This window comes from Colossoma macropomum, unplaced genomic scaffold (assembly GCF_904425465.1).
Source record: "Colossoma macropomum unplaced genomic scaffold, Colossoma_macropomum, whole genome shotgun sequence".
Taxonomy (NCBI): domain Eukaryota; kingdom Metazoa; phylum Chordata; class Actinopteri; order Characiformes; family Serrasalmidae; genus Colossoma; species Colossoma macropomum.
In genome coordinates, this window is record NW_023495346.1 from 53674 (window position 1) to 78452 (window position 24779).

The window sequence follows — 24779 nt, forward strand, 5'->3', positions numbered from 1 at the left end:
GTGAAAAGGCCTATTATACCACTGACCACATGGCTGTTCATAAACATTCTAACATGTCAAAATTCCATTCTGTGACTACCAAACCAATCATAACACTACCTACACTACTGTTCAAAGTTAATCATACTATCATTTTTAAACACAAGTTTACCCAAGTGTAGAAAGTGTGCCTCAGTATCTTAACTACTACTAATCTTTACTACATGCTGATTCAGACTTTGGGACACTTCAAAACCATGTGGAACAGGGATACAGCCTTACTTCCTGCTGCAAAATGCAGGGGTGTGGCTACAATAAGGCCCTGCCCATGAACTAAAACCACATTTCTGTGGTGACATGAAAGTGTGGAAGAGCAAGCAATTGTTTACTTTGTTTCAACCCTAGTGTCCTACCCTTTTATTGAGCACAGAAAAAGCCCATACCAGTGGCCCAACAAAAATTGTGAACCTGAAAAGCATCTGAAAGCAAGCCATGTTTATTTCTGCCAAGATGTAGCATCAGTGATGAAACATCAAGCTTGAACGAAGATAACCTCTTGGCTGGACACAGATTCATGCGACACTTCCGGTTCTGCTGCAGCAGTATCTCTCCCTGGTTAACGAGAAAGATGAGAAATTGGTCCATAACAGAAAAAGGGGGAAGGAAAAAAAACAACCCAACCTGAAGCCTACTGAACTTCACCTACTTTTTCTACCACATCTTGGTTCACAAGAATCAGTTGCAGTTGGACGGCACACATCTGTATTGCAGTGGATAAAAACCTGGACAAGAGCCAAAGTACAAATAAACTTTACCAGAACAAAAACAAGGTAGATTCTAGTCCACCCACTGCCTTCACTTCAGCTTACATTCCCATTCTTAATCTTAGAACTGCCCCTTTTCCAGCCTTAATTTTGCTTACACAAGTGCTTCTCATCTCAATTCTCCTGAACAGTCTTATGACCAAAGGATTCTGGTCTGACCTGTCACACAAGACATACCAAGCAGTTAAGTTTTTCTACCTACTTACTAAACATGCATTACTGTTTCCTTCAGGGGAACCATAGTGGTGGGATCCACAAATGTGAACATCGAGGACAAACCGCTTGTAGTGGGTTGGATAAAGAAGCCCTGAGGAGCCATCCACTGGAACCAGGGTGGTCAAGTAACGATCATCCTGGTATGGGCATCTACAAAGAAGAACACAAGTACTCTGCCCTACACAGAAGCTCATACATGTACAGTGATGGAGCACATTACCCATCCACTAGGAGGTCCCACTGTGGAAGGCTGAGGGGGTTAGGAGAAGAGGTTGCCCAGCAGCGCTGCAAGGTCAGGACAATATTGGGATCAGACCTCTCCAAGAGCCTCACTTCCACATACACAGGCTCCCTCAAGACCTTTGTGACTGGGTAATCAGCCTCAGTGTAGTATGAGGTGTAAGCTGCCTGTTCTGTTGCAGGAAAAATAAGTCAGTCAAAATTACAGAAGAAACCCCCTCGAACATACTGCAATAAACATGCAGAACTCCTTACCGGCCACACATCCCTTTGTGACACACTGACTATTAGCTAGTCTTAGCTCTACTCTAAGAGGACCAGGAACAGCCACAGGGGGTGGAGGAGGAACAGCATTGACCTCAACAACTAAAGCCTCAACATCTGCTGAGGAATACCTGCACTGGAAGAAAAGTCTTGAAGAGGAAGAGACACTAGTTAGTACAGAGTCCTGACCAACATTTACTGGGTGACAAGATTGACTCACTCATAGTAGCTGTCTCTTGTGATTGAGCCAAAAGGTCCAACTCCAACTTCATAGGAAGAGGACATTTTGTTCTCATAGATCACATAACCACCCACATCCTAAACAAATAGACAGAGATAAGCACTCATAACCAAGCACATCAACACAACGCCATCTAAACAGAGTTGATGTGGATACCAATCAGGATCCTTGTACCACAAGCAGTTACAGGAAACTGGTAGATAGCAAAAGCTGCATTAGAGTCAACTGCACCACAGACTCCATCACTTCCTCCCAATAAACTGATTGAATCTAGGCTCAGTCTAGGCAGGGTTGAATCTTTGGCCACCACCAACACAAACTGCCCATCCTTGGTGCACTGCACAGTCACTATGAGCACAGAAAAGAAAAATAAGGCTTAGTCAGCAGATTGCAAACATTACAGCATTCCAAACAGACAACATGAACAGTGACCCTACCGGACATCCCATAGTAGCATTGTTGTCCATCAAAACAGCAGTTGAAAGCTTCACAGTTAGCAGCAGATACACCAGGTTCACCACATGGAACCTTATCATAATCTTCTACTTGACATCTCTGGAAGGGCCCAGGTTTGGTCACCTGTTGTTGAGGCACAGAGCCCTGAGGATCATGCTGCTGAAAAACTGGAGGATTTTGTGCTTGTATCTTCTGTGCTGGAGGGCTCCACAGAGACGCAACTAGAACATCTAAAGAGCCTAAACAAAATGCTAAAAAGCCAGCAACAGCTTGCCACTGCCATAGTGTTCACACTCACAAGCAACTGTTTATGACAGCTATCATTTATTGTGTCTGATTGATCCCACCCCCTCCATTACTTACCAATGATCTTGCAGCTCTGGGCATTTGATCACCACAGCAAATAATGAGTTCACCTGTAACTGTGTCCTAGTTGCTTCCCCTGCTCCTTGGCTACGTCCAGGTTGATGATAAAGGAAAATGTGCTTTTTTTTAACTCCTGTCCTTAATTTTGCTTGACATGTAGCCCATGGCCTCACTAAATATTTTGGAAGAACTGACCATAATTTGACAGTTAAATGTTCAGATTGGACTTTAACCCTTCTAACTGCCCCACAACCCCCAAACCAAATGTAATATGAGTGCAGCCAGATATGCACAAACCACAGTGAAGTTTGTGCCAATTCTGCATCTGATCAGTTGCTTCTAAAGGAGCTTGATTTACGTGCAAACTTCATAGTTGATCTGAAGGAAAAGTTAACACACATGACAATGTTTTTTTTTTTTTCTCAATCACAGCGGAAGCTTTATTCTGAATAATTAAGTTACATTTAAGAGTCAAAGGAAAAACTATTGAGTTACCATCATTTAATACATAATGCACAGTGAAGATTAGCTCCAAGCTATTCATGTTGATTTACTCAATGTGATGACTGAAGTACCAAGGAGACCTCTTGCACATAGGTCACAGGTCTCAAACTCAAGTCCTGGAAGAATATACAGTTGATGTCCCTGCTGACATACCTAATGCACTGTACCCAGGCCCAGATCATCAAGTTGTGAGCTCCTGGGCACAAACGTTTGTTAGGCCACTACTTGGTAATGTTTTCGGTAGGCAGTGCTGTTTCTTTTTAATATCACACCAAGTTAAACAAGGCCTATGCAGCAGCACAGTCAAAATGGGCGTGTTATACACTGCTGAAATGTCAGGTCTCACTTTTACAGATCCCTCCATCTTTTAAAGACCTGGGGCTTCATATTTATACTATTCATCCCATCTTGCTTAATGGACACTAAGCAGGATGGGATGAGAAATATAAACTGACGTTTGGGAAAGTCATGGACAGAGTCAAGTAACCACAAATTTAACGGCTGTAACACAAATTTATGTTGTGTGCTAACAGCATTCTGGAGGATGTCAAAAGATAACCGCTTTACTGACAGAGCTGTCAGCTCTGGTTTGGGGCATTAATAGAGTCTGTAACATCAGTAGTGTAAATTACATAGTTAAAATGGCCATTGTGGTGGTGGGCAGCTCAGTTATGTTAGCTTGTATCTACTTAGCTAACCTAACTAGCTACCTAACAAACGGTGTTCACCTCAGCACTCAGCTGCCACCCACAGCTGGTGTACACATCCTCACTGATTATAGTGGAAACATTTTGATTTTGATGTTCTCCCTCACATTGGTTGCTGCTAGACATGGTGTTAGTTCATTTTTTCCAGTGTGCCACAAGTAAAGTTCCCACCGCAAGTAAAAATTTTATCATAAATGATCATGGGGGCCCCTGGGCACGCGCCCAAAGAACCGATCAGATGATCGGGGTCTGACTGTACCAGTTAATCAGCACATTTAATTAGAGCAGGAAAGTAAACAAACCACTGTACACAGCCTGAAACACCCCTAGCCTGGCTATCTCAAATGTCAGGAAGGTGGAATGGTGAGCACAAGGTTTACACAAACCATCCACTGACTTTATTAAATGCTACATGAATAAAACAATACACCATTTTTTGCCTTCTCTTTATTTACATTCAGCCAAAACTGTGTTGAAGTAATTTTCATGTGGAACTGTAGTAGACATGTGAATCAACTAAAGCATGTCGATGCTATTGGACCCAGTTTTGTCCTTGTTATTGATGGTTTTTGAACATTTGATTCATGTAGTCCCCTGACTTTTTGCCAAAACAACCTACGGAGTAGATTAGTTGTGACAGCATGGTGCACTTGTGATTTAATAGATTAATGCTTTATAGGTTATTAACCTGAGTTTGTACAGGTCTGTCACCAGCAACCAAGAGAATCTACACAACAGGTTTAGTTTCACATTTATTGGTAAGCTACTGAACAAAGTTTGTTTACAATGTGCTTCTACATTTGTAGTGCTGGTCACTGTGGCTGTTCAAACACAGTGTTGCTGTAATGCATGGAATCCATGTCGTTGCAGATCACTTGTGCTCTTAGTCATAGGCTCCATGTTCCCAAATGAGCCACTATATGTGCACTGAGTGGGAAACCAGAGTCAGTGCCTTTCCTTCAAGTACATAGTGTTTAGATTAACTTCATATCATAGTCTTTACTTCATGACAACCATAACAGATTAAGTCTGAGCTTCCCTCCTCTCAATAAGTAGGCTGTCCAAAGATCAAGTCAACATTCACAGAACTTTATTTCAGCTCATGGTCACATCTCACTGCCAAAAAGGCACTTTCTCCCCCACAAAAACAGGACCAAGAGCGAGGTTTCCTTCCCACTGCGGACCTGAAACACAGCAAGAAAAACAATTTAGGAACACAAGCTACAGGGAAGCACAATTGGAGATTTACCATGCAATACGTCCACATGTACCTGCTAGAGGAGACACATTTCCTCCACCCCTGAGGCCACAGCTTGCATCACAGCAACCACAAACCCGGTCATCGTCATCTGCTGTAGTCCATCTGGGTAACAAAACAGTCAAATTCTGGTCAGTCACCTCGTCTACTGTAGAAGCTTAGCCTTTCAGTTTTATGGAAACTGACCTGTTAGCAGTGAAGGAGCAAGCCTTGTGCACAGCATCAGTAGCTTTCAAGAAGCACATGAAGTAGATCTGCAGAGAACAAAGTTCCTTAAGCTCACAGGAGGACAACTTCTTGATACATAAGCACTGCAGGCTTACTTACCAAGCCACTGCTCTGCTGCTGAAACACAAAGGCTTCCAGCTGAAACTGGAGTTTATCCCCCTGAACTCGTGGCATGAAACGAGAGGTGGAGCCTGTGAGCTTAGCATCCACCAGGCACCTAATAGTAGCAGCAAGAAGGGAATTAGCCTGAAGGTGGCCAGGCTGGAGAGTCATAACAAGGAAGTGCTCACTTCAAGCTGGATGGTGAAGGAGGCTTGCTTACCCATAGTTCTCAATAAAGGAATATCTGGGGGTAGCATTCATGTCAGGCACAGCAGTGGCCACACAGCTGTCCACAAATATCCTTAGAGGTACATGGTTGTACTGCATCACAGATGCTTCAATGTTAATGAGATCCCCCAGGAAATACTGGTTGGAAGGCCTCTCAAACTGCCAGTCATCTGGGGGGAAAGAACAAGCACTGTTATAAGGAAAAAGCCTTACATCATCTACAGTGGTCACATTACAAACCTGTCATGAGCCTAAGAGAGAAAACCAGACGTTCTTCAGCTGTCAAGGTAGCAGCATAAGGTATCCAAGCAGGCAGGAGGGCATTGCTGCTCACATTATACTTCCTGCAAACAATTGCAAGACAATCCTAGTTTGTGCACATGCTTCAGGCAGCTAAAAAGCAAAGCTCCAGGCAGTGGCACGTACACCAGAAGATGGACCTCACCGTGGATAGTGACACTCAATGCCAACCACAGCACCACTTGTCCTGACAATTGGAGTTCCAGCAGATGTTTCTGTGGCATAGTGAAGGGTGAAGGTGTAGACTAGCTCATCCTCAGTCATCTGCAGGAAGATGAATGAAGGGAGTCAAATTGAAGGTTCACCACTGAAGATTTAAACAGGCCAGACTTAAGGGAGTAGTTATCCTGCATTTCTTCATTTATGAACTCACCATCAACACACTGTTGCACATCTGCAGCTCAGACTCAAAAATGAGAACCTGAGCAGCAGGATCTTCTCCAGCTGTTGCACAACCTCCAAGAGTGATAGCTGAGGGATTTATCAGTTCCCCAGTTCCAAAAAAGTCCCTCTTCACTTCCACGTGCACCATGCTCTCTCCACATTCAGCTGCTACACTATAAGCTTGAACAGGCTGGCGCAGTTCAAACTGCACTGGGGGCTGTTTAGGCATCTCTGGAGGTTGGGGAAAACGCCATGTAAGCTTCTTCACCGGACCCTGCAGTACTTGTTTGGACTGAACATTCAGTGGATCTTGTGCAGGACTCAAGAAGCCTCCTAAAACAGGACCTCGCACTGAAGCTGCTTGTAGTTGGTGAGGTGGAGCACCAACAAGATTTCCAAATTGTGTTCCTGTTCTTCTTCCTGGAATCTGTGCATTACACACACCAAATACAAGCAGCATCAGACCCCCAAGTCCATTTTGCCTGAGCCCCATCACTGCAAACTCCAACATTCAGAGGACATGTTTTGCCGCTTTAAAATGTCTTTCATGTAGGAGGAAACAAATGTGACCCCACCCCTTTTTCAGTCCACTTAACATGAGTCTGGACATGCTGTATCTGTGACACAGGTGACATCAATGAAGTTTCTTTAAGGGAGTCTTGCAAGGAAATCGATTAGTTGTGCCTTTTAAACAAAGACAAAACTACAACTAAACTTAACATATCTATGTTTTATATACATTTTCAGTGAAAAATTTGAGGTGTTTTTTAAAAATAAAATCAATGCAGGGTTTATCTAGCTGCAGTTTATTGCCATTGTGGTTCAATTTAGAGATGGACAAAGCAAATATTTTGAAACAGTCACAAAAAATGTTTGCTCAGTTCAGTGTGTGGTTGAGAAACTTTGTACCAAAGTCAAACCAAAGTGCAGCCCTGAGTGACATCCTGCTTCAGAGCACACCTGTATCAATTTTTCATTCATTTTTAAAAAGTTTAATAAGTCAGGGTGTTCACAGGTTTAAGAATTGAAAGTTTTTTAAATGTCAATTACAAATGCAATTTGAAGTGCTTAGACTCAATCAAAAGATGACAAAAAAGCTATTGTGCTCAAATTGCTGGCATTCTGTCATTGCTTTTAGTGCAGGTAGAAAAACATCACACAACAGCAAGTCCATTAGTCCCTTTATACATTTACCTATAAACGTATGCCATACAAGGTTCTAAAACACAGTAAGGAGGAGCTAATCTAATGTGAAAGTTCCAGATTTTAGAAGGAATTCAGTAGATTTCAATTTGCTTAAAAGATTCAGTCTAATGGATTAAACATAATATATTTAGCATGTATTTGTTTCGTCCTTCGTTAGTGTTAAATAGCACCCCTTGCTGAGGAGTTTTAGTTTGGCAGCCTTTGTCTTTCTCATGCAATGGCAAGGAAGGAAATAGTTCAGTCTAATACTCCAGCAGCCACGCTTTGCTGTGTGAAGTTAATCTGCTGCGATGCTGTTTGTTCATGCCATCAAAAGCATCGTCTGTAAGTGTTTAAGATATCATACAGACCCCAGATTAATATTTCATAAGTATTTGTGTTTCATGCTCACTTTAGGACTTTAATCTTATTTGTGTTGAAAAATGCTATGTTCCTATATTCTCCTATTGTTAGCTTTGTCTCTGTTCTTTGTCCCTATGTGTTAAACCATACAAGGAGAGCTTAAAGCCAATTTTATACAATATTTGGAATTTGTCAATGCAGTTTGCATAGCTTTAAAATGCTTTTTCTACTAAATAGGCTGACAGTACATAAGTTTCATAATCAGCAGAGCATTGAATTCAGTAGCCTTCTCCAGTCACCCTGTACTGTTGTATTTTATTGAGCATGCTATAGCTCTAATAGCATTACTCTTGCTGTTACCTGTTATTAATAGTTTTCTTATAGTTTCACTCCTATTTACTCAGCACTGTTGATATGCCTGGCTGAACCCAATGCATCATCTGTGTTTTATATGAATAATTCTACCAAACACCTTCTGGATTTTTAACTGACTTGGACTTTAGATTAAAATTATTTTGTTTAGAATAACCATATGCCTTAATTAGGTTTATTTTATTCAAATAAATTATTTTACTTTTATTTTACTACCCTTTTTATCACTCCCAAAGACATCAGAACACTACAAAATTATTTTGCCCAAAAACATTGCCAAAAATAGCTGAAAATAGATCAGTGCGGTATTTGCGCAACAATCAAATGTTCAGTTGCAGTCCTCTACTGAGTTTAGGGTGTGGCTGACAAACCAAACACACATTTTCTAAATTGCTTATCCTTCTGGGTCATGGGGGTGGCTGGAGCCTATCCCAGTGGTCATTCTGCGGAAGGCAGGATACACCCTGGACAGGTCGCCAGTCCATCACAGGGCTGACAGACATATACATTCACACTTCGGGGTTATTTAGTGTGTCCAGTTGGCCTGACTGACTGCTGACAAACTAGTCAGATATAATTGCTGGTAGCTGTAATACACAGAAAAAGTCATTTTTGTGTTGGAGCTGAAGAAGAAATTAAAAGTTGGACAGAATAGCAGTTGCAGATGACTATGTGCTATTCAAATTTGAGTAGCTTTTAGAGAACACTGGACAGGTCCTCGCTGTCAGCAGAGTTCCCCAAATAAAAAAAAAAAAATGTACTGAAGTCCGCTCTGGAAAATCTCCAGTGCAGTCCAGCAGCAAGCAGGATGCTTGAGAATACCTGTCCCAAACAACAGTGTAATTCACTATTAATCTAAGATTAAGATTGAATTATATTTTTATATTTATATTACTTCTTTATTTCTAATGCAAAAAGACATTTTCAGCTGTGCACTGCATTTTAGCTTTTTCTGTTATTGTTGTATTTTAGTGAGATGTATTCATTTGCTAGTACCACACGGTGAATAGCAGTATTGTTGTGCTTTAATTACATTTCAAGATGGAATGTATTAAATTACACATTCAGTATTTTTTATTTTTTTTTTGCAAATTCCCATTTTTAAAAATGTTTTTGCAGGGTAAAGAAGTCACATGACAAACAATGTAGTAGTTGTTTTACCTTTTTGCACAGTCCACATGCACATGTCAGTACTGAAAAGTAATGTCATATGTGTTGCATTTCATGTTCTTTTTTCACTGTAATGATTGCAAGTGAATTTGGCAAAAAGTTCTCTCCATAATAGAGGCATAGTGTGCAGGGTAGTGGAGGCAGGGGGAATGTTTGGAAACTGTGAAGGCATGGGTAATGTTTGGAAACTGAAGGCGTGGGAAATGTTTGGAAACTGTGAAGGCGTGGGAAATGTTTGGAAAATGTATTATTATGCAAAAAATATGCAAATTGACACAGGTTAAATTTGCATATTTGTGCATAATCATAAATTTAGCACTTTCTAAATGAATGTTAAGGTACAGGTATGGCTTCCTGGAAATAACAATAATACATAATCTTCAACAGTTTATCATTCAACATAATCTTTTGTATTGCTTAAATTATGACTTCAGATGTACTTTGAGCTCACTCAGAGGTTTACATGGTAACTCAAGGACAGTTGCCATAACCCCCCCTGCTGATCACAGAGAGTACACAGGTAACTCAACACCTTGGAAGTGTTGTTTGTCATGTGACACATCATGTGAAAGCGAAAAAAGAAAGACCCTACCCTCCACGGATGTTGTGCCTGTTCACAATAAAAGAGCATTTGCCCACATCCACAATGTTTTCCTTGTCTTCTTCCATGCCAGCTTCACTACAAAGACAAAATGATATGTCATTCCCACTAACTAACATCTATGACTCTGGTATATCAGTGGAAAAGATTAATGGGTAGGATATTCATCAGCTGATTTCTCAAGAGCACTGCTATCAGCTTCCTCTTTTTTTCAGGCCATTCATCTTTCATTCTTTGCTTTTCACTCAAGTGTGTTTAATATCTCTGCGGGTAAAATAAGATGTTCTTTAGTGAGTCTAACATTTTGTTTCGCCATGATCATCAAGCTCCCTCTGAGTCACTAAGGATTTCTTCTCTACCACAAACTCCTTGTTGATTGAGAATCTCCTCTCCCCACTACCCTGTCCATGACCGAGGACAGGCAGCACCTTTAAGCTCAGACGTCCCCAGTTTGAGCTCCAGTATCTGCCGATATGAAACTGAAATTATTTTATTTTTAATAAAGGTTGCTTCCAGTTCCATCGCGTTCTGTGGTTACTACGGTAACACGACCGACTTCTCAGCTGGCCAATCGGCGGATTGCTCCGTGTGACCTATCCAATCGTAGCACAGTGGGCGGGGTTTGTCGGAAGACCGGTGGGATTAAAAATACCCGAGTGTGAAACCCCCTCAGTCCATGGCGGCGCTAGTTCTCTCAGTGTGGTTCTCCAGCCTCCAGAAAGACGGAGAAGTAAACGAGTCTGTATACAGTAGAACCAGCCGCTCACAGCGTCGTTGTTGTTGGACGGAGAGAAAGAGGAGCTGCGCTGCTGTAAGTGCGAAGCTGTTTGACGCTTGTTTGCTGTGTTACTGACTCAGAAAAACGGTTCGTCTTTTAAAACGCAGACTGTGAAACATTGAGCTAAGCTAACAGAGGAACAGCCCAGTTCACCCAGTACAGGTTATCATTAGCGTCACGACACACCCAGTAACGGATTCTTATCACTGTGGTAAATGATGTTCTCATCTGGCGGTGAACTGAAGAACTAAAGTGATCTTACAGTCAAGTCTGTGTAGATATTTCCTCTTCTTCTTCTGTTTCTGTGTCGACGTTCTTTCATTGTCATGTTGAAGTGTAACGTTAGAGGGAACTGTGTGTGTGTGTGTGTGTGTGTGTGTGTGTGTGTGTGTGTGTGTGTATGTGTATGACTTGCTTACAGGCATCAAATAATAGGTTCAAATGACTCCTATGACTTTTATTTTGTTTAGTAATGCTATTTAAAAGCATATGTTTCAGTATTTTTCAAACCAACCTTAGTGTAACGTCAGTGTTTTCGTGTCAAAATGTTCCTTCATTAATTAACACATCATTAATTATGATGTATGACGGTAGCTACATATTGTTTTATTATTTTTTTAAAATATTTTTAATTATAAATAACACGAGAGGCTGTAGTTTATGTATTGTTATAAAGTGAAACTTGTAGAGTGAGACTCGTCCAAGGCTTCGTTGTGTGTGTTGTGCAGGAATCTGCTACAAAATAGGAGTTTTTGTTTTGTTTTGTTTTAATTTTGTGTAGTCGGACTGGTCACTTTACATTCTTTTACATTTTTTGTTTTTTAGTCTGAAGCTTCTTGTACATTGTCTGCTTTAAATAGAGGACCAGAACAAATTCATACTTTTTCTGCATTTGACACTGAGTGTTTGATTGATTGTCATTCATTTTCTCCTCCAGAAATGAGTAACGTCCTAGTATCCACTTTCCTCTATTCAGATTTACCTCCAAAAACATCAAACGATGCCAGAGGAATCAGAGGAAGATGTCACACTGCTGAATTTGGAAGAGATTAAACAAGAGAATATAGAGGAGCTGTATTGTTGCTCAGAGTGTGGAAAGATTTTTGAACAAGAAAGTGACCTCAAATCACACCAGCGCACTCATGCAGGAGAGAACCAATACGCCTGTACAGAGTGTGGGAGAAGCTTCAGGCACTCTAAAACTTTAAAAAAGCACAAGTGCACCAGGATGGAGGATGGCTGTTCTATTACGGTGGTTCTTGAACCTGATGACAGTGAAGAAGCAGAAGATCCCATCCTGATCAGCAGGCCCCGCTTTTGCACTGCCACATTTGAAAGGTAAACATGTCCTGAATACTGACAGAAGCATTTAACGTGAGGTGTACACTTACCAGGCACACTTACTTAGATATCACAGCCACAAACTGAATTAGAACTTAAACATATCACAAACATAATTTTTTAAATGTTTTACTTCTCGTCAGTGTCATTTGGTCCTGTGTTTCAAGATAATTTAACTTTGAATACATGTTGGGTGAATTGATACAGTACATTACAGACAGAATGCTCTGTTAAACACTGCTGTTGAGCAGAGCTGGTCGAATGCCCTTGGTGCTGGCACATATGGCTTAATCCCAAAGCTCTATTTCTTATATTAGATGTCAGTTTGGCTGCACTGAACTGCACTTTTATTGAATTGATTTGATTTCCTTTATCCACTCGTCTATTTTCTCACAAACATGGGCCTTGCGGACTTCAGTGCTAAATTGTGACATCACTATGAATCGATGACTGTAGCTCATACCAAATTTTAACAATTATTTTAAAGTTATAAAAGTGGAGTAGAGGAATGTAATAGAAATAAAAACTAAGGCAGGGAAAATGCAGTGTAAAAGTTATAAGTGGGATGTGGGCTGGGATAACCCCCTCTGAGCTTGACACATTTAGAAAAAAAATGTTGGAACCCAACCAGACCCCATGTGACAGATCATAACAGAACCAGAATGCTCACTGTATGAGTCAAGCCTGTTCAAACATTCATAACACTGTTTACTAAACTCTTTAGTATAATTTACACACTAGACCCACCTATGAGAATGCTGCATATTTTGCACATTTTGCACATCTGTACTCCTCTGTAGTTTATTCTGTATTTGCTGTCTGTTTTTGTATTTATTGTTCATAGGTTTTGTCTGTTATCCACTAGTACATGTGCACTTAGACCGATCAGGCATAACATTATGACCACCTCCTTGTTTCTAAGCTCATTGTCCATTTTATCAGCTCCACTTACTATATAGGTGCACTTTGTAGTTCTACAGTTACAGACTGTAGTCCATCTGTTCCTCTGCATACTTTGTTAGCCCCCTTTTACCCTGTTCTTCAGTGGTCAGGACCCCCATGGACCCTCACAGAGTAGGTACAAAATGTTATGCCTGATCGGTGTATGTCCTTGTCTTAATGTTTGTGCAGCAGAGAAGTAGCCTGAACATGTTTCATTACACTGTATCCCTTTGTATGTATAATGACAAAGTTGAATTGAATTGAGATGAGATGAATTAAATTTCACATATTTCTCCCCCCCGCCAACCCCCCATCTCCTCCAGACATTCTCCTCCTGGTGTTGCGTCAAATTTTCCTCCTGAAACACATCAGGAGATGCTGCCAGAGGAACATGGAAGACTGCTGAAATCAGAAGAGATTAAACATGAGAATATGGAGGAGCCACATTGTTACTCTGAATGTGAAAAACATGTTAAACAAGAGAGTAATCCCGAATCGCATCACTGCACTCACGCAGAGGAGGAGCAGCATGAGTGCTCAGAGGGTGATACGGATATCAGTAATCAGAGTCATCTTCGACAACACAACCATGTTCACACAGAAGAAAGGCCGTTTAACTGCTCCAAGTGTGGACAGAGTTTTGATGACGAAAGTACTCTAAATAAACACAAGTGCTTTCATACAGCAAAGAAGCCATATTGCTGTTCATCCTGTGGAAAGAGTTTCACCAGATCCAGTAACCTGCAACAACACCAGCGCATTCACACAGGAGAGAAGCCCTATTGCTGTTCCCACTGTGGAAAGAATTTTACTAGATACAGTAACCTTCATCAACACATGCGCATTCACACAGGAGAGAAGCCTTTCTGCTGTTCATACTGTGACAGGAGTTTTACTACATACTGCAATCTCCAACAACACCAGCACACTCACACTGGAGAGAAGCCGTATCAGTGCTCGGAGTGTGGGAAGAATTTTTCTGACAGTGGTACTCTCACAAGACACAAACGCATCCACACAGGAGAGAAACCATATCAGTGCCCAGAATGTGGGAAGAGTTTTAACCAGAAGAGTACACTGCAACTACACTGTCGCATTCACACAGGAGAGAAACCGTATTACTGCACACAGTGTGGAAAGAGTTTTATTGACATATGCACTCTAAAAACACACCTGATCATTCACACAGGAGAGAAGCCCTACTGCTGTAAATGCTGTGGAAAGAGTTTTACCAGACACAGTAATCTCCAACAACACCAGCTCATTCACACAGGAGAGAAAACGCATTTCTGTTCATACTGTGGAAGGAGTTTTACTAGATATAGTTATCTCCAGGTACACCAGCGCATTCACACAGGAGACAAACCATATGTCTGTTCAGAGTGTGGAAATAGTTTTAATCGAAAGAGCGCTCTTGAACAACACCAGCGAGTTCACACTGGAGAGAAACCGTATGAGTGCTCAGAATGTGGGAAGAGTTTTTGTCAGCAGGGTACTCTCCAAGTACACCAGCGTATTCACACAGGAGCGAAACCGTATCAGTGCTCAGAATGTGGGAAGATCTTCAGGTATTCAAAAGCATTAAAGACACACAAATGTGCAGAGAGGGAGGAGGATAATTCTGAACCTGTGGTTTTTGAACCTGCTTTAGAGTGAAGACACGGAAGACCCTGCTTTAAGCAGTAGTCCACGCTTCTGTGCTCTCAGTGTTGAAGTAGGCTGATTTTATGTCTTTAGCCTGTAAATAGTGTTTAACTGCGTCTTGTAAACACATAGTATTCTATTAATTTTATTTTGAGGACATTCGGTGCTGTGAAAAAAGTATTTGCCTTTCACCAAATGTCTTCCATTTTTGCTAATTTGTCACCTTTAAATGTTTTCGATAACTAATTTTAATACAAGATAAAGACAACACAAGTAAATGCAAAGTGCAGCGTTTAAATGATCATTCATCATCATAAACCAAATGCGCTTGAGCTTTAGGTCAAGAACTGACAGGTGGACATTTCTCCTTCAGGATTTTCTGATCTAGAGAAGAATTCTTGGTTCCATCTATTATGACAAGTTATCCAGGTGCTGCGCAAGCAAAGCAACTCCAGCCCATCACACTACCACCACCATGTTTGACTGTTGGTATGATGTTCTTATGGTGGAATGCAGTGTTAGCTTTACAGTAGATGTAATGGGACCCATGCCTTCCAAAAAGTTCCAACTTTGACTCATCAGCCCACACAATATTATCCCAAAAGTCTTGGGGGTCATCTATATGTTTTTTGGCAAACGTGAGACTAGCCCTTGTGTTCTTTTTGGCCAACAGTTGTTTGTGCCTTACAGCTCTCCCATGGATGCTATTTTTGCTCAGTGTCTTTCTTATCATGGAGATGTGTATATTGACCTTAACTGAAGCAAGTGAGGCCTGCAGCTGTTTAGATGTTCATCTGGGTTCTTTTCTGACTTCCTGGATGAGTCATCGAAGCACTCTTGCAGAATTTTTGCTAGGCCAGCCACTCCTGGGAATGTTCACCTCTGTTCCAGGTTTTCTCCATTTGTGAATACTGGCTCTCACAGTGGTTTTCCAGAGCCATAGGCTTTGTAACCTTTTACAGACTGGTAGATGTGAATCTCTTTAGAACGTGGCATCATGTGCTGCTTTTTAAGACCTTCTAGCCGGCTTCACATTGCCAGACAGGTTCTATTAAGTAATGTTTAGATTCAACAGGTCTGACAGTAATAATGACTGGATAATTGCCCACCTAAACCTAATAACTGGTTGTGCCATCCTTGGCTAGTAAAACTGAACCCAGTAGTCGGATGAATTTGTTTAACTGTTAGATTTAGTAGCTAAGGGGCAATTACTTTTTCACATAGGGCCAGGTAGAGCTGAACAGCACTTTTCCTTCAGTAAATTATATGATCATTTAAAAACAGCATTTTGTGTTTACTTGGGTTATCTTAGTCTAATATTATAAGTTTGATGAGCTGAAACATTCAAGTGTGACAAATATACAAAAATATAGAAGAAAATTGTGAAAGGGCCAAATATTTTTCCACTGTACATTATATATACTGTTTAAGGACATTCTTTATTACCATATCAACTGCTCCATTATCAATTTGTGCACACATCGGGCCTGATTTTCATGATCAAAGTGCAAGCAAAAAATGTAGAATCAAGGCAGCGTTAGACTGACTACCTCAACAAACCTCACAGTTAGCGATGGTGCAGCACCAGGCAATCATATCAACTCCTTTCATTCCCTTCCATTCTCATCACCCAGCTGCCCTACGCCCACTCACGTTACTGGCCCACACAACAGCTGAAATGTACTTTTAAATAAATAATTAAAATCTTAAATAAATGCACCAAAAACACAAACAAAACAGAACATGATTAAGATTCCATAGCAAAAATCACGCCTTTATCCGCTGTCCAGTTTTGGCCAATGCGCAGATGTGTTGTTTGGACCAAAATCGGTTCGAAAATACCACTGCAACATCCCCTGTTGCACTGTGCCGCTCCACCCACGTTGTCGCAGTTGCTATCTTTGCTCGCCATCAAAATATCAAATAGGCGTGCATGACAAACAAGCTCCCATGTCCAACCAAATGAATAACGTCTGCGTTTTAGTGTTAGACGGCACTTGCAGGCATGACAATGGACCCCAAATTCTGCAAATCAGTATGAAAACAATATAAAAAAACAGATCATGACATTTGAGATGGATTACAGGAACTTCAGTTCAATAAATAGGTTAATTTGGAACGCCCTATCTGCAGTGACTGATGGGATTACTTTCCCGTCAACAAATAGTAATGATAAACCTCTGTCCACTAAATCCATATCCTCAAGCTAAACATTTTCACTCACTGTGCTTTGGAACCTCTCTTAAAATGTGTGTACCTTGTGTAGCCCACGTTGTTTTAAATTATTAGAGCTAATTTAGTCTGATATTGTTTGGAGGCTTGGAAATTGGTTTTCACAATTGCAAGTCAAAAGTGTTTATTCTATTTTACTAATACAAATGTGGTTTCTGTGATTATATTATTGCATATAGTTTCAGTTAAATAAATTGTGTTCCTATGATATTAAATGACCACATATGAAGAATGGTTTTATGAAATATGAGCTTCACTAGCTAAGATGGTTGACCACCTTGGGGTATATTAGACCATTTAAATGCTGTAGTAATGAAGTCTGCCATACTGTTTAATCCAAATCTTTACTTTAGGAAACGATTCAAATTCCAGTTCTTCCTAAAAACACTTTAAGGATGAATTTAAGGTATCCAATTTCTTCCTCCTCAGACTACAGTGGCATATTATGTTGCCCTCTGAAAATTGTGTATGTTAACATTACTTTTATATTATAAATATTGTTGTAATACTTGCCTTATTTTATTTTTTTTCTAATATTTGTACTTGTTTCCATTGATATCACATTAGTGGACGTGATGTAGTTGTGAAAGATACTGTCAATTCAGGCAGTAGGGCACTGTAAATGAATATCGCACCATATATAGTCACACATATGAAGATGATGCTATTGGTAATTAAATGTACACAAGTTACTAGACTGGATATCAGTCTCAAAGGAAACTTTTAAACTGCGGATCACTTTGTTTACTGTCACGGTGCTGTTAGCGAAGATATTCTCATTTGTACTACACAGACTTGAATATAGGTTATTCACACTACATATAATGTATAAAGCCCAGGATATTCAGCTGATTTTTCAAGACTAAGGCTATCAGCTTCCTTTTTTTTGGCCCCTCAGCTCATGTGTGAGATGTTGCCCTCAGTCTATAGATGGTTTCCTGTTTACAAACACTACTTGGTGTGTGTGTGCAGCCAGAGGGCAAAACTTCTTTGGTAACTTAGCTGGTCACGAGACTGTGACATTAGTCAACTTCTGTTATCAACATATATTTTGCATTGTTTGTAAATTCTTGTTAACTCCATAATAAAATGCCATTTCAGAGTTGAATCCGTTCGTCTCTTATTTGCATATTAACATAATGTAAAACGTTAGCTTGCATTGTGACGTGCCTAAGAACACCCTTCCCCGTGATAAAATCGCAGAAACATATGGCCTCTTGTGGCTTATTGCTTTAATATGTCCTTTATTCCAGCTTAATTCTGTTCTAGAATCTGCTATCTGGTAAGTGTCCACACCAAGTTTAAAGCAGATCTCTGGTGGAAATGCTTAGATCTTTGGTTGGAAAGGTAACCACCTCAATATTTAATGTAAGTATTAATTCATGCACTTACACCTGGGCCTATATGTTCGGTAAACCTCATAGTAAACCCCTCGTTCCAACCTCATTCTATACTACAGTACATGACTATTGTGATCTAAGTAGTGTAGCCAATATCCCAGTAAAAGATGAGGTTAAATACCTTGGTTTAGTAATAAAAAAAATTGCGCAACAGAAAAGTTCTAAATGTTACTCTCAGGTTTAAAGCTGTACAGAAATGATTAAATCGTTGACTCATGCGGGACTTATCTATACTGGGTAGAATTCTTTTGTCTAAAGCTGAAGGCTTATCGAGGCTCATGTACTCATGCCATTCCTTATACATTCCACCAAAAGTGATAAAGTCATCTACCTCCATATTATGTATATTTATTTGGAAGAACAAAACTCATTACCTACAAACATCACAATTAGTCTGGGATTATGGTGGCGGGGGATTAAGAGCCATGGATTTTGAATTATTATTATTATTGCAGCCTTTTTTTTTGAGAATCAAATGGCTAAAATAATGTATTTCCCAACCTCAATCTATGTGTTACCATATCCCAAACAAAGTATTTTATAAGGTTGGAGGGATTGGCTTTTTTGCTTAAATGTGTCCTTTTCACAAACAAGCTTTACATTATGGTAAAATGACATTTACCCACAATTTTTCACCACACAATTCTTTATTGTGGAACAACAGGGTTATTACCGTTAATAAAAAAAAAAACAATTTTTAAAGCTGACTGGTATGACAATGGAGTCACATATTTTCATGATGTATTGAATTTAGATGGTCACTTATTATCCTTTGAAGATTTTACCAGAAAGTTGAAAATTACTATTTCAAGAAAAGGGTATGACAAAATATGCAAAGCAATTTCTATCCCATTACTTTGACTGACACAAAGCAGTAGGCATTTTTCTATGATTGTACCTTCTCTGCCTACTCTAGAAGTTGGTGATGTTATTTTGTTGGACAAAAATGTGATAATAGAAAAATTTGCATGGTTTTTAAAGGGAAAGTTTAGGGGAACTTTAATTCACGCTTTGTAAGGGACAACACTGCAGTTGCTTTAAGGCGGAAGTCCTTTTTCCTTTTATATAACCTGTTCTATTGCCCCTAAAATTAAAGAAACCCATTTTAAAATAGTATCAGCAATGTACCCTGTTAGTGATTTTTTACATAAAAGATTTAAATCTAAAGTGGATCCTGGCATCTTTTGTTCTTTAGAGGCTGAAACTATTGACCATCTAATTTTTAAATGGTCATATTTTCACTTGTTTTGGTCCGATATTCATACTTACATACATTTTTAGATGCTAACATTTCGGATAATGTGAATCTTGTGATTATTTTGGGTAAATATTATACATACTTGTAAATGGAATGGCTGTATACCCTCCTTCGCCGAATTCTTACATACTTTTTTTTTGGGAAAAAAGAACAGAAAGGGTAAGAAACTGTATACATCTATATCAAGAAGGTTGCTTTTTTAATTTCTCTTAGTTTGCTCCATTGCGCTCTCTTTATTTTTACTTGACTGTTTTCCTTTTTAAAACCTCTTTTCTCTTGTTTTTTGTAGGCTGGTACCTCCTTGCTTGTTGTGTTCGGTTGTGTTGTAAGCATCATTTCCACCATTGCTGTTTAAGCTTTGTCAGTTGCGATGTGTATCTATCCTCTTTATATATATATATATATATATATATATATATATATATATATATATATATATATATATATATATATTATTTTTTTTTAAAGGGTTTTTGTTGATTTAACACACCTCAATGTATACTGTAAAAGAGAATCTGCAGGTCACGCTGCTTCTCAGTACGGAAGCCGATACGGACCACCATAAAATAGCGCTGGGAAAATGACAATACATGATAAGGAGAACGGAGAACGCAAGAATATGTACAAGCTTTGAGATGTTCTGTGTAGCTGGTGCTCCGTGCTGGCTGTCTAGCTAAATCATTTTAGAGAAAGACTTCGTCTGAAGGTTCCTGCAGCAAATCAAATCAGAAAGGTTTGACTGAAGAGCCGCAGATTTACTCCCGCAATGTCATCCCAGCGGTTTCAGGCCAGTGGAACGCATGCGCAGTAGGACAGCGCGAGTGTGCCATGTAAACAAAGTCCTTATAGGAAAGTTGAGCGTTACGAACGTTTACATTCGTATTTCATCCAGTGGTCTAGCTGTCTGCTCATCTATAACGTCTCTGATGTAAAAAGCGACTTTTTGCACTGTTTATATGTGTCGACATATTACCATTCAGGAAGGGATACCGTTGCCATACGAATCAACCATTGGTAACATTTTAAGCCATAAGCCAAGCACACAGCAAAACCATAAGAGGCCAAAAGAAACACTTCATTGTTGCTATGTGTTTTTTCAGCAGACATACCGTTCAATAACTAAAGTTTGTTTTAGCCGAGAGCTTAACATTATGCTCAGTTTAAGCCTGCTTGTTGTAAAGTTTTGCACATGTAATGTCAGTGTCCGCATAAGGCTTTATGTATTATGTATTAAAGTAAATTAATCTATATGTCTACATAGCCCATTAGCTTACCCAGGCCACATAAGCTTTATTTCGTGTAATATTTACCCTGTCAATCTTTATATGCGTTCAAACCAAAGTTTGTTTTAGCCTAAAGCTTAAAATACAACGTTAGCTCAACGTAGATTTATCAGAAATGTATTGGAAACCCATAGAAAACGACTGGAATATTGATTAGCCTAAAACTCACTAAGAAAGGTGTCCGCGCATGCGCTGAATGCCACTGGCTTTAAGCTGTGGCTCAGCGGCTCTGCAGACAGATATTATTGGAATCAAACGCCAAGTTCATCTGCGTTCTGTGGTCGCTACATTGATGTAAACGGCCTCTCAGTTGGCCAATCGGCGCCCAGCTTGTGTGAACCGCTATCCAATCGTAGCGCAGGGGGCGGGGTTTGTCTGAGTAACGCACGTGGTTCCAGTGTGAAGCCCCGAGTCCACGGCGGCGCTAGTTCTCTCAGTGTGGTTTTCCAACAGCCAGATAAAGCGGAGAAGCAGATCCCGGATATACAGCAGCAGCTCACGGTGTTGTTGTTGCTGGACGCAGAGAAACAGGATCTGCCCTGCTGTAAGTGTGAAGCTGTCATTTTTCAGACTGTTTAAATGATGTGTTTCGCTGGCTCTTTGAATCATGTTGGTGTTTTGAACAGTAACATGCAAAAACCAAGCTCAGAACACGTTCGCCCAGACTCGAGTACAGCTAACGTTAGCTTTTAATTACAGTTCTTGTTTCCGTACTTAATTAACGGTAACGGATAAGACGTGCTCGATGACAGTTTCCTCTTTGTTGTGACAGTTAATGTTGTTGTCTGGTAGTGAACTAAAGTGTTATTTTGTTTTTGGACATACTTTGGCAAGTTAGTCGTAAGGCTTCTTCTGTGTGCTGAGGTCGATTACTGACAACTTCACTGTCAAACTGTGCAGTTACAAAGAAAGTGATTGTCATGTATGAGTCACTTACATACACAGAGGGATTTATTTCAATCAATAAAACAGTGGTATACAGTATTGTATAAAAACAGAGGTGGGTGTTATGGCAAAAATGTCATATGATACTTCAAGATGTTTCCACGACACACAGTATGTTATAATATATATTTTTCTTACATCTGAAAAATTGGAAAAGACAAAAAGACAATGTAGTGCCACATTTATAAAATATTATCAAAAACTCTGAAAACAATTATTTATATTCAATATTTATTGTACTTTTATTCACTAAATCCAAACAAACATGACTAATTATGTTTTCTTTGTAATCAAACATACAGTTGGGAAGTGTTTTGTGTCTTAAGTACTGACAATATCCATGATATACTCAGCAAAGCTTATTTTGACATGATTCATCACAATAATGATAAATATTGTCATACTGCCCAGTCCTATATAAAACATTTTAAAGGCTACTTTTGCATTGTTTTGGTCTAGATCTGTGTGTCTACAGGTGAAAAGTTCAGTATAATTAGTCTTTTTGCTTCATGAAACATTAGTTATGAGATGTGGCTGGTGTATTTGGTCATGTAAAATTTTGTGCAAATTAACACATTTTAATTGGTGTAATTATGCTTAATCTTTGTGTGTGTTATTCAGAAATGTTCAGTTGTTTTTACACTTGACCACATTCCTGACTAAGCTGTAGTTCAGGGACTGTAAGTAACAATGTTGTCACTTTTTTTACATGTCACACTGAGTTTTGAACATTTTTTCTTTTCTCCTCCAGAGAGTTGTCCTTCTCCTGGTGTTGCCACAAACATATCTCCACAAACACATCAAGAGATGCCTCAAGAGGAGCCTGTAAGACTTCTGAAACCAGAAGAGATTAAACATGAGAATACGGAGGAAGCTTATTGTTACTCTGAGTGTGAGAAGAGTATCAAACAAGAGGATGATCTTGAATCACATCCGTGCACTCAAGCAGAGGAGAAGCAATATGACTGTTCAGAGTATGAGAGGGATATCGATAATAGGACTTCTCTCCAACAACACCAGCACACTCAAATAGGAGAGAAACTGTATCAGTGCTCAGAGTGTGGGAAGAGTTTTATTGACAAAACTACTTTAAATACACACCAGTGTCTTCATACAGGAGAGAAGCCCTATTGCTGTTCACAGTGTGGAAGGAGTTTTAGTAGATACGGTAATCTCCAGCAACACCTGCGCATTCACTCAGGAGAGAAACCCTATTGCTGTTCATACTGTGAAAGGAGTTTTTCCCGGTATAATACTCTCCAACTACACCAGCACACTCACACAGGAGAGAAGCCCTATCAGTGCTCAGATTGCGGGAAGAATTTTGCTGACAGGGGAACTCTCGTACGACACAAACGCATTCACACAGGAGAGAAACCGTATCAGTGCTCAGAGTGTGGGAAGAGTTTTAATCAAAAGATTAGTCTCCAACTACACCAGTACATTCATACAGGAGAGAAGCCCTACTGCTGTTCATACTGTGGTAGGAGTTTTAGTAGATACGGTAATCTCCAACATCACCTGCGCATTCACACAGGAGAGAAGCCTTATTGCTGTTCATACTGTGAAAGGAGCTTTACTAGATACAGTAACCTCCAGCAACACCAGCACACTCACACAGGAGAGAAGCCCTATCAGTGCTCAGAGTGTGGAAAGAGCTTTGCTGACAGGGGAACTCTCGTACGACACAAACGCATCCACACGGGAGAGAAACCGTATCAGTGCTTGCAATGTGGAAAGAGTTATAATCAAAGCAGTAGTCTCCATCTTCACCAGCGCATCCACTCAGGAGAGAAGCCGTTTTACTGCTCTGATTGTGGGAAGAGTTTTTTTGACAAATGCACTCTAAAAAAACACCAGATCATTCACACCGGAGAGAAGCCCTACTGCTGTACATGCTGTGGAAAAAGTTTTACCAGACATAGTAATCTCCAACAACACCAGCGCATTCACACAGGAGAGAAGCCCTATTGCTGTTCATACTGTGGAATGAGTTTCACCAGATACAGTAACCTTCGCCAACACCAGCGCATTCATACAGGAGACAAACCATACGTCTGCTCTGAGTGTGGCAAGAGTTTTAATCGGCGGAATGCTTTTCAGCGACACCAGCTTATTCACACAGGAGAGAAGCCGTATCAGTGCTCGGAATGTGGGAAGCCCTTTAGGTATTTAAAAGCATTAAAGACACACAAATGTGCAGAGAATGAGGAGGATAATTCTATAACTGTGGTTCTTGATCCTGATTTACATGCAGAAGATGCAGAAGATCCTGCTTTCATTAGTAATCCATGCCTCAGCACTTCTACAGTGTTGGAAGGAGAGAAAAAGGAGCTGGACTGTTTGATTTAGGGAACTGTTCAACACTTGTTCACATGGTTTATGTTATGTTTTCACTGATCAATAGAGAAATGGTGTCAGAGATGTTCGCTGTGCGCCTGCTAGTGCTGTTTTCCTAGTTTGGTAAACGTGATATGGTGTTTCGTAGACTATATTTTGAGTAGATGTACTCAAAAATGTTAAACTATAACATCCTTTATTTGCATGTCTGCTGTGCCATTTTCAATTTGTATACACATGAAGCAAGTCCTACAGACTATATGAAATCCATGTGCCAAATGAGCTTACACCAGATGGGATGTGTAAGTTAAAAAATATGTATATAATAAAAATGGAAAATAGCAGCTGGCTCTGGATATGACTGGTTCCTCATGGAAAATGTTTGCCTTCATCCCGTTCCACAGGACCTCTATTTAAATATTTTCACTCCCTATGGTTTGTAATCTCTCTACATAGTGTCTGTACCCTATGCAGCTCACTTTGCAGGGAACCAGTGTTGAGGTGCACATGAAAATTGGGTTTCACGATTGAAAATCAAAAGCATTTTGCCAATAACAATTTGAAGCCTGTGGCTGTATTATTGTATGTAACTTCAGATTTCAAGTTGATGTTAAAGAAATTTTCCTCC

General features: G+C 39.9%; 2 protein-coding genes and 1 pseudogene across 2 annotated transcripts; 1 reads left to right on the forward strand and 2 right to left on the reverse strand.

The window, feature by feature from the left end:
- Positions 1-511: 511 nt before the first annotated feature.
- Positions 512-2607, reverse strand: LOC118801840 (annotated as a pseudogene).
- Positions 2608-4703: 2096 nt separating this feature from the next.
- On the reverse strand, positions 4704-6866 carry LOC118801836 (zona pellucida sperm-binding protein 3-like). The gene is made up of 8 exons (XM_036562214.1): positions 6287-6866; positions 6059-6177; positions 5854-5957; positions 5606-5783; positions 5383-5500; positions 5242-5309; positions 5069-5160; positions 4704-4981 (listed from the first exon to the last, which is right to left on the reverse strand). The coding sequence occupies exons 1-8, from the start codon at positions 6806-6808 to the stop codon at positions 4911-4913; spliced, it is 1272 nt and encodes a 423-aa protein (XP_036418107.1). The 5' UTR covers positions 6809-6866; the 3' UTR covers positions 4704-4910.
- Positions 6867-10665: 3799 nt separating this feature from the next.
- On the forward strand, positions 10666-24495 carry LOC118801841 (zinc finger protein 850-like). Its single transcript, XM_036562219.1, has 6 exons — positions 10666-10799; positions 11704-12104; positions 13373-14703; positions 21177-21410; positions 22287-22298; positions 22563-24495. Exons 2-6 carry the CDS (start codon positions 11767-11769, stop codon positions 24161-24163), a joined length of 3516 nt encoding a protein of 1171 aa, XP_036418112.1. The 5' UTR covers positions 10666-10799; positions 11704-11766; the 3' UTR covers positions 24164-24495.
- Positions 24496-24779: the final 284 nt, after the last annotated feature.